The 15492-nt window shown below is 55.8% G+C and overlaps 1 protein-coding gene across 1 annotated transcript; it reads right to left on the reverse strand.

Moving 5' to 3' along the window:
* Positions 1-502: 502 nt before the first annotated feature.
* Positions 503-13207, reverse strand: NGDN (neuroguidin). Its single transcript, XM_075061305.1, has 3 exons — positions 13067-13207; positions 1971-2283; positions 503-802 (listed from the first exon to the last, which is right to left on the reverse strand). The coding sequence occupies exons 1-3, from the start codon at positions 13205-13207 to the stop codon at positions 612-614; spliced, it is 645 nt and encodes a 214-aa protein (XP_074917406.1). The 3' UTR covers positions 503-611.
* Positions 13208-15492: the final 2285 nt, after the last annotated feature.

A 15492-nucleotide genomic window follows, 5' to 3' on the forward strand; every position in this document is an offset into this window, starting at 1 on the left:
GCATTGCACCAATGTCTAGGTGTGGGAATAGGGGTGTGTGACTTTTGCGGGGCTGCTCCAGCTGCCTACAGGGATGCTATGGCGGCCCCTTCGTCACCTGAGACCCAGGAGGGGGGTGCGACCAGGTGACTCTTGGCCCCGAAGGGGGACAAAGGCTGGAGGAGGAGCAACGGGCAGGGCCGGGGCCAGGCAGCTGGAAGCGAGTCAGTCTCGGCTGGGCTGGCTTGGGGTGCAGGGGGAGGCAGAGCCCTGGCTCTGGGCTTCCCTCCCCAAGATGGACCTGACTTAGGGGTCCGGAGTCGGTACCTACAAGCTCTGTCCTACGCTGGGTTCCTGCCGCTGGCTGAGTCACAACTGGCCGCGGCATCGGGGGGCAGGGCCCTCGGGCTCCCCAAGACCCCCCGGGGGGACTCGCTGCAGGATGTGCCCCGGGGGGGACAGGGACACTGGATGCTCCGGGGTCAGGCCCAGGAACGGGGAAGCCCAGGAGCCAGGCTCCCCCGAGTCCCAGCTGGCTGCGTGGGGAGCAGCTCCCGAGCATCCCCCGGGGACTTGGGGACCCCCAAAGCCAGGGACAGACCCCAGGAGTCCTGGCTCCCAGCCCCCCTGCTCTAACCACTAGCCCGCACTCGCCTGTGCTCATCCTCCTGGCTCTGCCGGGTCGCATGCAGGTAGCGCCCCTCTCGGATTTCCTCCGGCGCCTCCGAGAACTGTTCTTTCAGCTCCCAAATGACGGAGCTGCTCAGCGCTCGCTTCTTCGCCCGCTCCAGGGCCTTCTTCTCCCGCTCGGCCGCCGTCTCATCTAAGGTGGGGAGGAAGGGAGACAGATAGAGATGCGGCCACCTCTGGGGTGGGGCGTGGGGGCTGGGTATAGGAGACCCCTCACCCGGCGCTGAGATGCGGCCACCTTTGGGGTGGGGCGCAGGGGCTGGGTATGCGGGGGGGACCCCTCACCCAGCGCTGAGATGTGGCCACCTCTGGGGTGGGACGCGGGGGCTGAGTATCGGGGGACCCCATACCCAGCGCTGAGATGTGGCCACCTCTGGGGTGGGACGCAGGGGCTGGGTATGGGGGGACCCCTCACCAGGCGCTGAGATGCGGCCACCTTTGGGGTGGGGCATGGGTATAGGGGGACCCCTCACCCGGCGCTGAGATGCGGCCATCGATGGGGTGGGGCACAGGGGCTGGGTATAGGGGGATCCCACATCTGGTGCTGAGATGCGGCCACCTCTGGGATGGGGCATGGGGGCTGGGTATAGAGGGACCCCTCACCCGGTACTGAGATGTGGCCACCTCTGGGGTGGGACGCAGGGGCTGGGTATAGGGGGACCCCTCACCCGGTACTGAGATGCGGCCACCTCTGGGGTGGGGTGCGGCGGCTGGGTATAGGGGGATCCCATACCCGGTACTGAGATGCAGCCACCTCTGGGGTGGGACGCGGGGGCTGGGTGTAGAGGGACCCCTCACCCGGCGCTGAGATGCGGCCACCTCTGGGGTGGGACACGAGGGCTTGGTGTAGAGGGACCCCTCACCCGGTACTGAGATGCGGCCACCTCTGGGGTGGGGCATAGGGGCTGGGTATGGGGGGACCCCTCACCTGGCGCTGAGATGCGGCCACCTCTGGGGTGGGGCGTGGGGGCTGGGTATGGGGGGACCCCTCACCTGACGCTGAGATGCGGCCACCTCTGAGGTGGGGCATGGGGGCTGGGTATGGGGGGACCCCTCACCTGGCGCTGAGATGCGGCCACCTCTGGGGTGGGGCGTGGGGGCTGGGTATGGGGGGACCCCTCACCTGGCGCTGAGATGCGGCCACCTCTGGGGTGGGGCGTGGGGGCTGGGTATGGGGGGACCCCCCACCTGGCACTGAGATGCGGCCACCTCTGGGGTGGGGCGCAGGGGCTGGTTATACAAACCCCGCTGTCTTTCTAAAGCTGGGCTAGAACCCAGGGGGCCGGGCTCCCAGCACGTACCATAATGCACCGGGACCAGCCGGGGTGGGACGTATTTCCGGTCCCCTCCTTTGCCCAGGGGCTTCTTCCCGGCAGCTTTGCCTTCAGTGCCGTCCGCCTCCTCCTCGTCACTCAGCTGCCCGAGAGAAAACAGCCTGTCAATCAAGGGCTGCCCCCCAATGCAGGCCCAGCCCAGTGGAATGTGGGTCAGGACAGAACCCAGGAGTCCTGGCTCCCAGCTCCTCCCCCCTCTAACCACTAGACCCCACTTCCGTCCCAGAGCTAGGGAGAAAACCCAGGAGTCCTGGCTCCCAGCCCCTCCCCGCTCTAACCACTAGACCCCACTCCCGTCCCAGAGCTAGGGAGAAAACCCAGGAGTCCTGGCTCCCAGCCCCTCCCCGCTCTAACCACTAGACCCCACTCCCATCCCAGAGCTAGGGAGAGAACCCAGGAGTCCTGGCTCCCAGCCCCTCTCCCGCAGAGAACCCAGGAGTCCTGGCTCCCAGCCCCCACCACTACTACCCCCCCCCCGAGAACCCAGGAGTCCTGGCTCCCAGCCCCCACCACCACTACCCCCCCCCCGAGAACCCAGCAGTCCTTGCTCCCAGCCCCATCAGATCGTGCCCACTTGTGGCCCCGTGTGGTCCATGGGGGGTGCCACCTTCAGTGCGACAGCCCCTCTCGGGGGGCCACTCTCTCCCGGGGTCAGGCCCCTGCACCTCTCTGAGCCTCAGCACGTCTGTCTCTGCCGTGGGCCCCTCCGGGCGTCCCCTCGCTCTGGGCCCCCAGCCCCGAAGGGGTTGATGCCCCCTGGTCTCTAGCCCGGAGCGACTCTTCCCCAGCGTAACACAGGGGGGTTTATTGAGGGTTGAACCCAGCACAGGAAACTCTCCGGCCTCAGGCCTGGCCTCCCCCAGCCCAGCACATCCCAGTCCCCCTGCAGCCAGGGGGGCTCTGCCTGCCCCCCCTCTCCAGCCCAGACCCCCTGCTTCCTAGCCAGGCCTCCGATATCCCCGGCCCCCCCTGTCCATTGGCTTCTGTCCAGGGAAACAGGGTCGTAAACCGGGCCTGGGTCTCCTCTCCTCTCAGCCCCCCTTGGGCCGGTCAGGTCACTGGGGTCCTGTCCCCACAGCCCATTGTCCTCCCCCCGGCCAGAACCGGCTGCGACTCCTGAGCCAGGCGGCGGGAGACAGAGACACCTGGTCAGAGGGTGGCCAAGGTCAAGCTGGGGGCTCTTAACCGAGAGAACATTCCAGACTCGAGCTGTCAAGGTTCCTTCCCCACTCTGAACTTTAGGGTACAGATGTGGGGACCTGCATGGGCTTAATTACAAGCTTAGATCTGGTAACACTGCCACCAGCCAGAATTTCAGTGTCTGGAGCACTCCCTGTCCCCCCCAAACTTTCCCCTCCCTGGGTTGCCTTGAGGGACTTCACCAATTCCCTGGTGAACTCAGATCCAAACCCGTTGGATCTTAAAACAAGGAGGAATTAACCATCCCCCCTCCTTTCCCCCCACCAATCCCTGGTGAGTCCAGATCCAATCCCTTTGGATCAAAAAAACAAACAAGGAAAAAATCAATCAGGTATTAAGAAAAAAAAGGCTTTTAATTAAAGAAAAGAAAGGTAAAAGGAAACCCTCTGGGAGAGATTAGCACAGACAACAGACAACAGATTCCAAACACAGAGGATGTTCCCCTGGGCACAAATTTAGTTACACAAAGAAAAAATACCCAAATACCCCATTTTTGATAATTCCCTTAATGGTACCAAGACAAGTTACAAAGAAAATAAACATCAACCTATTTATCCCTTTCTAAAACTGACTACTCTGATAAGAGGCTGGTTCCTTGATCTTTTTCACTCTGGCTGAAACTGAAACTCTCCAAACAAAGGCAAAACTTCCCTCCTTCCTTTTGAAACATCTTGTTCCCCCATTGGTTCCTCTGATCAGGTGTCAGCTAGGCTAGGTGAACTTTTTACAGGTAAAAGAGGCATTAACCCTTAGCCATCTGTTTATGACAGGAGCGCTGGGAGAAGACCCAATCCCAGTTTCAACCCCAGGGGTATTGAGGTGGCAAAAGGGTTCGGGCCACATAAACTTTGTGACATGCAGCCTGCGAGCGCCCTCAAGCACACCCGACCTAAGGGAGGGTGTGAGACTGGACTGTTCTGGTGTAAGTCACGACAAGGAATGGGAGAGGTGCTGGGCCATCCATGGCAGCGTTGGTGGGTTCAAAACTCCTCCAGGTCACTGGCTAAAGTGACCCCGCTCAGTTCGGTCTTGAAGGGGGGACAGATGTGACAAAGTGGGAATGTTCTTAATGTTTTCTCTGAATATTGTGTGGGTGCCTCAGTTTCCCCTATGCAGTTCTTAAGTCTCTAGGTGGTGGGAGAAGGGGGTGTGATTGTTGCAGAGCACAGGGCCAGTGCACATAAATGGCTGACACTGTTTCCTGGCATCTGATGGCCTGGGCCCTTCCCCCTGCAAGGGGATGCTAAAGGTGTTGGAGAACAAAGGAATCAGGTGACCTTCTGGCCCGGGCAAGGGACAAAGCCCAGAGGAGGAGGGGCTGGAGGGTGAGTCAGTTTGGGGCTGGCTGGGGACATGGAGTGAGGAGCAGACTTGGTTGTCTGGCTCCCTGCCCCCCAAAATGGACCCGGCTGAGAGGTCCTGTTCTCTGTACCTACAAGCTCTGTCCTACGCCGGGTTCCGGTTCCTGTTACTGCTGAGAAGTCATTCTGGCTGCAGCGTGGGGGGGGAGGCAGGGCCTCGGGCTCCAGCACCCCCCCGGGGGGACTCGCTGCGGGACGCCCCCGGGGGACTTGGACGCTGGATGCTTCGGGGTCGGACCTAGGAAGGAGGAAGCCTGGGCCAGGCTTGCTCCGAGAGAGAGCCAGCTGCGTGGGGAGAGCAGGCTCCCGAGCCCCCCCCCGGGGACTCCGGGAACCCTCGTCGCTGGAAATGGCCTTTGCCCGGCGAATGCGTGGGAAGTTTTTGATCGGCTCTGCGTCCACTTTAGCTCTTCCGTTCAGCCTTGGCGGTCCCACGCAGATCCCGCAAGCATGGGGAGGGCGGAAGTGACCCACGTACGGACGCTGCTGGGGAGTCGTTCATCTGGTGTTTCGGTGGTCAGGCGTGCGCCCAGAGATCGGGCGGACTGGAGGCAAAGCGGGGGTGGACATAAAAAAAAGAGTCACCTGCTGCGCACTTTGTACTCCCAGGTGGCACTTCGAGTCTGCGGCGGGTCCTTCCTCGTTTGGAGTCTGGGCGGGTCCTTTCGCTCCGCTTGGAGGTCTGCGGCGATTCCTTCCGCTCGCTCCGCGGTCTGCGGCGGGTCCCTCGCTCGCTCCACGTCTGCGGCGGGTCCCTCGCTCGCTCCGCGTCTTCGGCAGCCCTGAAGGACCCACTGCCGAAGATCCGGAGCGAGTGAAGGACCCGCCACCGAAGTGCCACTGAAGACCCAGAGGGAGTGAAGAACCCGCCACCGAAGTGCCGCCGAAGACCCGGAGGGAGTGAAGGACTCGCCACCGAAGTGCCGCCGAATACCCGGAGTGAGTGAAGGACCCGCTGCCGAAGTGCCGCCGAAGACCCGGAGCACCACCGGGTGAGTAAAAATGAAAAAGGCGCCTCTAGCCAGGGAAGGGATGCTTGGCCAGGGCTCGCGAGGCCACTGCGGCAAATTGACCCACTTGCCCCCCTCTCTAGTTGGCCCTGGGGTCAAGGCTTCGGCCACTTGTGCGTTGACTTGGTGGGGGAGGGCCGCTGTCGCTTGGCCACTTCTTCGCCACCCCAGCTGCTCTGTTCAGCGAGAGCCCAGCCCACCTCCAGCTGAGGGGGGTGCTCGAAAACACACCAGAAAACTGTTCCTCCCGGACAGCCTTGGCCAGCAGCCGTCAACACATAAGCCTTGAACAGCTCCCGTGTCACAACATGGGATGTCCGTGTGCTTCTTCATTGTCCAAATCCAACTGACCCCTGCGCTCTGGCTGCTCGGATACTCGGCCATTGCAGCGCTGAATGAGATGTGACTTGCTGAAGAGGGTCAATTGACTGAGCAAGTGGCAGATTCGCTTTCCTGTGGAAGGGACAGACAGGAAACGCACCGGGTGACTTGGGCATCGGTGTCACAATGAGAAAGAATCTTGTTTGGAGAGCCTGCCCGTCGGGATAAACCGCAGGACCGGAAGGGACCTCAAGCGGTTGTCTAGTCTAGTCGTCTGTCCTCATAGCAGGGCTCTCAACTTTCCCAGACTACCATAGCCCTTTCAGGAGTCTGATTTGTCTTGCGTACCCCAAGTTTCACCCTACTTAAAAACGACTCGCTTACAACATCAGGCGTAAAAATTCAGAATTGTCCCAGCGCACTGGTACTGACAAATTGCTGACTCTCTCATTGGTACCATCTAGTTATAAAATAAATCGACTGGACTATACATATGGTGCTTCCATTTCCATGTGATACATGACCCTGGTTTTCACTTGTGAGCCTTGGCATTCTGGGAGGCTGTGAAATGACAGCAACAACCAAGTTTTTCTCCACTTTGAGTCTATTCTGACTCTCAAGACCGGACTTAGGGGCATGGCAAGCAGGGCAAAGGTAAATTGCTCGATCTTCGACTTTCCGCTTTGGGGTCACAACTCGCAGTTTGAGAACCACTGATGTAGTAGATAGAGCAGCATAAACAAGTCATTGTCTGTGTGAAACTTAGTGTGTCCTGACTTCGCTCCTGCTTCTTATGCAGCCTGTTGTACAACCAGGCAAATCCCTAGCTGAGCTGATGTACTCCCTGGAAGAGCCCTGCATGCCCCCCAGGGTACATGTACCCATGGTTGAGAACCCCTAGACTAAATGACAGATCAGTGATGCTCCGACTGAACAGTGCCGGTGCCCTGACAATGACTACCTCAAATGAGGGGAAGGAGCCATTTTGCTCCAAACTAAATGATCTTGTTTCGTTGACTCCCCATGAAAATGAGTGGATTCGCCTCAGTGACTTTAACCATTCTGCGTGGCGTTGTCTACGTGGCAAACATGGCGAGATGAACGGTAATGGCAGACTTCTGCTGATGGCATGCGTCGGGCCCCAATTACTTATCACAAACTCTGGCCTTTGGCTCCCTGACAAATACAAGCCAACCTGGACACGCCCTTGCTGTTAGAGAGCTTATTCCTTCACTTTTACCCTTCCCTGGTCCTTACCCGAAGTCTGAAGGTGCAACCAATTCCATGTTTATTGGGGTGAATTCCAGCAAGCTTAAATTCAAGTTCCTTTTCCTTATTTTCGAATTTCAACTTACTTCCTGTTTGCCCCTAATTTATATAGTAATATTTTCAGCTCTACCTTAACCAGTCATTCTACTAAAATTTGCCTAACCAATCCTAACGTATTCTAACATGATTAGCTAACCAATTATATCCCACCACCTTCATTCGTTTACACCCAGCAAAATTAATTATACAGCAGACAGAAACAATCACAGAACCAGACAGAGACCATGCAAATAAACATACAAAACAATACAGAAGTGAGGATTTCACAACTACATCTACACAGACATAAGGGTTCTCCAGCTGTGTCTATTGAGAAGTGAGTTCTTACCAGACACAAAGCTGTCAAACCAAATTTCTAGGCTCTTCCCTTTCTCTGGAGGTGATAGATCGAATCACCTTCCTAACAGCCCCAGATTGCCTGATTTCAATATGACTGGTTTGGAATGTGAGGACGTGACCAGACATTTCCCAGTTTATGGCTGCTAAAAAACCAGGCCTCAGACTGTCACAGTAAGAGAAGGCCACTACACAGACAGTGATTTTTAATTCTTTCTTTTATACCTCTATAGCTAGCTAAGTGATAAGAATACACCTAAATTCTTAAAGTATAGGCCTTTGCAGCCAGGCCTGAATATCTATATCCTAACACTCGCTTGCATCATTGGCATCCAGTTGACTATAGGTTGGTTTGACAGCGAGACCCACGAGCTGGGAGGGTCAAGCTGAGCTGCAATGAGAACCGACCTCAGGGCAGACTCTCAGGATGCGGGGCAGAAGCCCCCAATTGGCTGTGAGTGCTACATAGCAGAACCCCATTTATCCCATCTCGTCGGGACCCGGCCTAGATTGGACGGTTGAGCCGGAGAACGGGCAAGTGCAGTGCTGCATCGCCATCTAGTGGCCACAGGAGAGGTCGCCTGCTTCGGGGCCTGGAGTCCGGGTAGTTTGTTTAATGTGGAGAACCGGATAATGGAGGGTCGGGTAAATGGGCTTCTACTGTATTTAGATGTCACCACCCACGTATCAAGTGTGTAACAGCCTAACCATGGAGTCACAATCAGTCCCCTTGGTCACTCCAGTCCCTCTTGTCAAGCTTGTCAGGATCGATGGTCCCGTATACCAGAAATCACAACAATAGTCAATATTCAGTCCACGCAAGAAATCCACTTCCTGGATGCTACAGTGCTCATAAGTGATGGTCACATAAACACCACCCTATGCCAGAAACCTACTGACCGCTCTTCTTACCTACCTGCTGCAATCGACAGGACCTGCAGACGGGGCAGGTAAACACACCGCCCTGGCCTACCAGGGGCTTTCCCTACACAAGTGGCCACCCCTCTTTGAGAAACCCTGCTCTGTGCAAAAGAATAAATGGACACAAATCAGACATCAAGAATTGTAACATACAAAAGCCAGTCGGAGAGCACTTCAGTCTCCCTGGACACTCAGTAACAGACTTAAAAGTTGCCATTCTTCAACAAAAACCCTTCAAAAACAGACTTCAGTGAGAAACTGCAGAGCTGGAATTAATTTGCTAACTTGACACCATCCAGTTAAGCCTGAATAAAGACTGGAAGCGGCTGGGTCACTACAAAAAGTAATTTTCCTTCTGTTGCTACTTGCACCTTCACGTCAACTGCTGGGATTGGGCCACATCCACCCTGATTGAATTGGCCTCGTTAGCACTGACCCCCCCCCCCTCCACATACTTGGTAAGGCAAGTCCCATCTTTTCATGTGCTGTATATTTATACCTGCTCCTGTATTTTCCACTCCAGGCATCTGGTGAAGTGGGTTTTAGCCCACAAAAGCTTATGCCCAAATACAGTTGTTAGTCTCTAAGGTGCCACAAGGAGTCCTCGTTGTTTTTGCTGGTAGAGACTCACATGGTTACCACTCTGAAACAATAGTCATGTTACTCCCACTCCCAAAGGACCTGTCACCGACCCCAGATCAATGGCCCCTTCGATCACACCTCAAACACAAGGCTTGTAGCCAATCCCATAATAAAGTAGTGAGAGCTTTCTTACCTAGCAACAGGAAATCGGAGCGTTATTGACAAGGTTAAAGCAGGGAAACACACATACAAATGAGTTACAGGCTTACGTTTCAAAAGGTGAACAGACGCTTCTATAATAAGGTCTGGTCTACACAACAGATTGGGTCGCCGCAAGGCAATTTACATCAGCTTACCCACGGAAGTGTCTACACTAACATTTTGCTCCCACAAAATTGGCTGTTACTGGCTTTCAGCAGTCGTCCCGCAGTGCCCCGCGCCAACAGTCCACTCGGGATCAGTGCCCCTGGTGAGGACGCACGCTGCCGACACAAGGAGCAGAGTGTAGACACGACAAGTGATGTCACTACTGTGCCAACGTCAGTTAGGTCGTCTTAATTTTGTAGTTTAGACAGGCCCTGAGCAAATATGTCTTTTAGGGCTAATCCGGGGATCTGTTTCTTATGCTTAGCAATCCTCTCCCCTCAGACACAAAGCAGCTTCCCCACGGTAGGGCTTTTTATTCCTTTCCTGCTTCTGGCTTGAGTTACAGATTTGGCTGTTGTGAGGAAGTCAGTTGCACAGCTCCTCTTCATAGGGTGGGGGGAGCAATCCATGAAATCATTGGTCTTCTGATGTTCCACTGTGGTTCATCTGGTGTTGACGGGCCATTTTCCGTCAGGCAAGACATATCGCCTCCTGCTGGCAGCTAGTATTTCACACTTGCGAATGCTTCTCTCATGTCGGCTGGTGTCCAAAGTTCCAATGCAAACCCTGTATTACCTTATAGCATGGGCTACAGGGCTATGAGAGAGATTAGTGTGGGTGGCCACTCACGAGCATTTCAGAAAGTCTAAACATTCAGCACGGGTTTAGAACTCTAATACCTATTTTGACAACTCTAACATACAGGTTGAGCCAGACTGGTTCCAGCTATTCGTCGGGGTTCAGCTGAGACCGGTTTTGGCATGAGCTGGCACCTGTTTTGCCAGCATCGTTGTGTGTATAACCCGAGTATTGTACAGATCCAATCGGTGAACTGCCCAGCATCTTGTTCAGTTGTAGTTTTCCATTTTTATTTGGCCAAAAATGCACAAATACTAGCCCACTAAGCGTCTAACTGTTGCCTGGTTGTAAGATCTGTTGACTGCCAAACAATTTTCAGCTACGATTTTGGAAACTCTTCCAACGATCAGTGCTGAGGCATCTGCCAAATGCATGCTACAATCTAGAATACTGTTGTGGACTGCGCTGGATATAAGAAACGCCATCACGCACACTGCTTTGCTGATCACAATCCTGAAATATTGAATCTTCTTGATGCCAAACAGCCAAGGATGTGATGTGCTCTTAGCTGACCTGTTCTCCAAGTCGAAAAAAAACAGATAGGTAGTAGCTTGTGGCATGCTTCAGCACAAACGCCGCCAAATGCAAAACATGTGGTTTGACTGCAGAGTGGATGAACTGCAGGTCCTTGCAGAAAAAAGTGACTCCAGAAGCTTCTGTGATGTGGTAAAAGCTGTGTACAGCCCTACCCGATCTGCCTTGATGCCGCTAACAGGTCAGATGGCAAACTTTTTATCATGGATCGCAGTGCCGTCCCCCAACGGTGGTGTGAACGCTTTTGGGAAGCACTTAATTGTCTCTCTGCTGTCTCTGAGTCACTGAATAATGCCCACAAAAGCCTGCATCTTACACACGTGCAGATCCACCCACGCAAGCTGTAGTGTGGAAGGCCATCCAAGCAATGACAAACAACAAATCTCCTGGTCACGATGCTCTTTCAGCTGAAGTTTTGAAACACAGAGGAAACCTTCTCTTTGACGGGATCTGTGCATTCTTCTCACATGTCTCTGGTTTCAAGAAGTCACATCACAGCAATTGAAAGAGGCCAGAATTATCACGATCCATAAGCACAAAAGCTCAAATAGCAACTGTGGTAACTGCCGCTGCATCTGCTTCCTCTTCACGGCTGGTAAGATTCTTGCTTGGATACAGCTTCTTATCCAAATGATCAACAAACTCACAGTGCAGCTTGTCTGCTCTCCGGAGCACCGTTGACGTGATTTGCATCCTTCGACAAGTACTGGAAAAATATCGCGCACAGCCTCAACCTTTGTACATCATCGTTCCTGGTCTAAGCTTTTGACATGGTCAACCTCACTGCCATCTGGAAAGGCCTTGCTAAATTTGGACATCCAGACAAATTTCTCAACCACAGTCGGCAATGCCACGAAGGCTTGGTTGGAAGAGTACATGTGGATGACGATCTAACACACCTGTTTCCAATCACGAATGGGTGAAGCACGGATGTGTCCTTCCTCCTAGTCTTCTTGGTCTACAGTGCTAGAGCCAAGCCCTCCATGGCTCTTCAAATGGCATCTGTGATGGTCCCTCTCTAGGATTTTATGAAAATATGCTAATGAGTGTGAATAGAATGTAACTGGAATATGCTTCATGCAAAAGGTCTCTTGTAAGGTATCATTACAAAGCCTGTAATCTACTGAGTGTGGCCATCCTATTTGTATAAATGTATCACTCTTGTATCTGGGACTAGAAATGTGAAATACAGCTCTGAGGGCCTATTGTAATTATGCAAAGCGGAGGCCATTAATGGTGGTTTGGAATCTTGATGGCTCCCCTCAGCCAGGACAATTGACTGCAGATGGCTCTTGTTTGCTTGTAAGTCTTCCCGTATGTGTGTGTGCTGGCAAGTGGGCAATGAAGTCTTGCAGTGACATGGGATCATGTCCCCTGAACTGGAATCCAGCTTTAACCTGGTGCTTTTCCAGTGAGAAGGAGGGATGGGGACCCAGAGAGGGGCAAAGGATTCCCGCCTTATGCAAAAGATGGATAAATGGGTGGAACAGAACAAAGGGGCTGCAGTCATGAGGAATCTCCCAGCTACCCCTGAGCAGGAACAAGGGCTGTACCAGGGGATAGGATTTGGCCCAGACTAGGAAGGCATCTAGTCTGTGAAAGAAGCTTAGTGGAACATCTCTGAGGGTGAGATATTATCTGTAAACAGTTATTTTTACTGTGTTAGGCTTAGACGTGTGGGTTTTATTTTATTTTGCTTGGTAATTCACTTTGTTCCGTCTGTTATTACTTGGAACCACTTAAATCCTACTTTTTATACTTAATACAATCACTTTTTATTTATGAATTAACCGGGGGCGGGGGGGAGCTGTGCATATCTCTCTATCAGTGTTACAGAGGGTGAACACTGTATGAGTTTACTCTGTATAAAGCTTATAATGGATTTATTTGGGGTTTGGACCCCACTGGGACCTGGGTGTCTGAGTGTGGGAGAAAGGAGCATTTCTTAAGCTGTTTTCAGTTAAGCCTGCAGCTTTCGGGGGACGTGGTTCAGAGCTGGGTCGGTGTTGCAGCAGGCTAGCGGGTCTGGCACAACCAGGCAGGGCACTGAAGTCCCAAGCTGCAGGGAAAACGGGCTCAGAGGTGGTCTCAGCACATCAGGCGGCAGTTCCCAAGCGCGTTTCTGTGATCCAACCCATCACAGCGTCTCTATGCGCGTTCACACTGGGAAGCTTTGTATTCTCTCTCTCTCGCCTACATGCAAATATCCAGGTGATTGAAGCATTGATCCAGGAACTGCTCTACACCAACGGTGTCCCCCAGCCTCTGTTTGCCAGAAGCTGGGAATGGGCGATGGAACAAATCGCTTGATGGTTCCTGGCTGTTCGTCCCCTCTGGGGCACCTGGCACTGGCCACTCTCGGTAGACAGGACACTGGGCTGGATGGACCTTTGGGCTGACCCGGTCTGGCCATTCTTGGCTGTCCCTCGGTAGCACAGTCTGAAGGAGCAGGACAAAATCTTACCCACTGCTCGGCTGGGGCAGCTCGCAAGGTCGGCCTTGCCATCAGCCGAATGAGTCCGTGCCCAGCCAGGCGCTCAACAACTGTCCCCCGATCCGTCAGCCGGCAGGGAGGATACGCGCTCCGAGCCGCCGGGGAGGTCATTGACTCGGCAGCGTGTTAAATAAGGCAGCACCAATCAATTGAGAAGTGGAGGCATGAAATCAGGAAGTGCGTGGTCGCCTTTTCAGCGAATCAGGGTGCAGCCCAACACAAAGTCTGTGATGCCCTTGTGGTCACCACATCGCTCTGTGGACAGGAAACGCGGACCGTGAAAAGCTTGTCCCTTTCCATCTGTTCCCGACGGCTGCTGGCCCCAAAGGAGAGGTCTTGGCTTGGCTGTGGGGTGGGGCGAAGACTCACCGGCGCGGCGCCTCCTGCTGGTCGTCCTGGGAATTAGCTCTCCAGCCCCCAGCGCCCTCTGCAGGCCAGCGTCTCGCCTGCCGCTGGCCCCCGTGTCCCTCCCAGACCCCGGGGTCCTTTACATCGGGGTTCTGCCCCCAGCAGTAACCCCCAGTCTGGGTGTCCCCACCCAGGGGAACCCCCAACCCTCTATCCCCACCTTCCCTCTGTGGCAACTGCCCGTCTCCATCAAGCCCCCGCTCACTGGGGCGGACGGCATGGCAGTCTGTGAACCACTCATCATTGGTGAGGGGGCAGGACCTGCTGCCTGTGCCCATCTCTGGGCTGCCCCCCTGCAGCCCCAGTACCCCTGTGGGCCCCTTTGAGCAAAGCCGGAGCTCCACAGCTCCCTCTGCCCTTCCCCAGCCCCACTCCACCCAAGTACCCTGCTCCGCTCCCAGGCATCCAGGTCCTTCTCCCTCGGGAGCTAGAGAGAGAGGCTCCCTCAGCCCTCTTGTAGGGCCAACCGTGGCCTGAGTGGGGCCTGCCCACCTGTGGGTGCTTCCCCCAACCAGCCTCTCTTCTCCCAGCTGCAGCCCTCCCCAGGGCTGTTTTAACCCCACCAGGCAGGAGCGGGGAGGCCAGGTTGGTATCAAGGCTCACTTGATTTGCACCCAGCCGAGATGAACCAGTTGGAGACCTGCCTAGCAGGATAGCTCAGTGGTTTGAGCACTGGCCTGCTAAACTCAGGGTTGTGAATTCAGTCCTTGAGGGGACCATTTGGGGACTGGTCCTGCTTTGGGCAGGGGGTTGGACTAGATGTTCTCCTGAGGTCCCTTCCAACCCTAATAATAATCTAACTTCTAGCTCCCAAATTAGGCTCTGGCAACCGGGAGGGCGGATGGGATCCTTGGAGGAGGCTCTGAAACAAAACCTGCCTGAGGTGAATATTTCTGCCTGAATCTTCGCGCGGCACCGCATGGCGCCAGGCCACCACCAGGCGGGCGGCTCTTGCTGCTCCGTGCGGTCACCCTGGTTCTTCCCAAATTGGTCTGGGGAGCCGGGCGAAGACCCGTGGGTGCAAACTGCCGTTGTCCTGGAAATCTGGGGGGATGGGGACGGGACCCAGAACGGGCAGGGAGCCGGGAGATCGCGCCAGGCCAGAGGGGAAGCGAGGGAAGGCCTGGCCCGGGCAGCAGCATTCCCTGGAACAACAGGCAGGTGAGGGCTGCCCCGGGAATGGGACCCAGACAATGGGAAACCCCCCCCACCCCGCAGGAATGCGCCTGGCCATTGTTCCATGGGGCAGCCAGCCAGGCCCGGGCCACCTGCAGCCCCTGGGATCCCAGCCCTCTCCGCCCTGGCTGGCTGCCCCACGGAACAATGGCCAGGCGCATTCCTGCGGGGTGGGGGGGGTTTCCCATTGTCTGGGTCCCATTCCCGGGGCAGCCCTCACCTGCCTGTTGTTCCAGGGAATGCTGCTGCCCGGGCCAGGCCTTCCCTCGCTTCCCCTCTGGCCTGGCGCGATCTCCCAGGCCGCTCTCCCGGCTCCCTGCCTGTCCTTCCAGGAGCCAGCAACTCTGGGGGGTCTGGTGGCCAGGACTCCTGGGTTCTCTCCTCAGCTCTGGGAGGGCAGTGGGGGCTAGTGGTCAGAGGGGAGGGGATTGGGAGTCAGGACTCCTGGGTTCTCTCCTCAGCTCTGGGAAGGCAGTGGGGGATAGTGGTCAGAGGGGAGGAGATTGGGGGTCAGGACTCCTGGGTTCTCTCCCCTGCTCTGGGAGGGCAGTGGGGGCTGGAGAGGGTGGGGCGCCTAGGACTCCTGGTTCCAGGCCCCGCTCTGGGAGGGAGTGGGGTCTGAGTGGTTAGAGCGGGGGGGGTCGCCAGACCCCTGGTTCCATCCCTGCAGTGTGAGCTGCTCCCTTCCCCAGCACCGTGCGCAGACAGACAACAAGCAGGTGGCGGCCGGGGTGGGAGACAAAGGGGAGCAGGTGTCCGGCTGGAATCCAGGGCGCGTGGCTCTGGCACGGAGGGGGGGGCACCGTGCCAAG

The sequence above is a fragment of the Chelonoidis abingdonii genome, unplaced genomic scaffold (assembly GCF_003597395.2).
Source record: "Chelonoidis abingdonii isolate Lonesome George unplaced genomic scaffold, CheloAbing_2.0 scaffold0004, whole genome shotgun sequence".
Taxonomy (NCBI): domain Eukaryota; kingdom Metazoa; phylum Chordata; order Testudines; family Testudinidae; genus Chelonoidis; species Chelonoidis abingdonii.

What these genes read in the sequence shown, in the direction of transcription:
- NGDN (XM_075061305.1), bottom strand. Translation starts at nt 13,207, where the DNA reads ATGACCTCCCCGGCGGCTCGGAGCGCGTATCCTCCCTGCCGGCTGACG. An exon ending in CTGCCCCAGCCGAGCAGTGG is followed by an intron (nt 2,284 to 13,066) that starts GTAAGATTTTGT and finishes AGTGGGGTCTAG; the next exon opens with TGGTTAGAGCGGGGAGGGGC. An exon ending in GCTGGTCCCGGTGCATTATG is followed by an intron (nt 803 to 1,970) that starts GTACGTGCTGGG and finishes TCCCCACCTTAG; the next exon opens with ATGAGACGGCGGCCGAGCGG.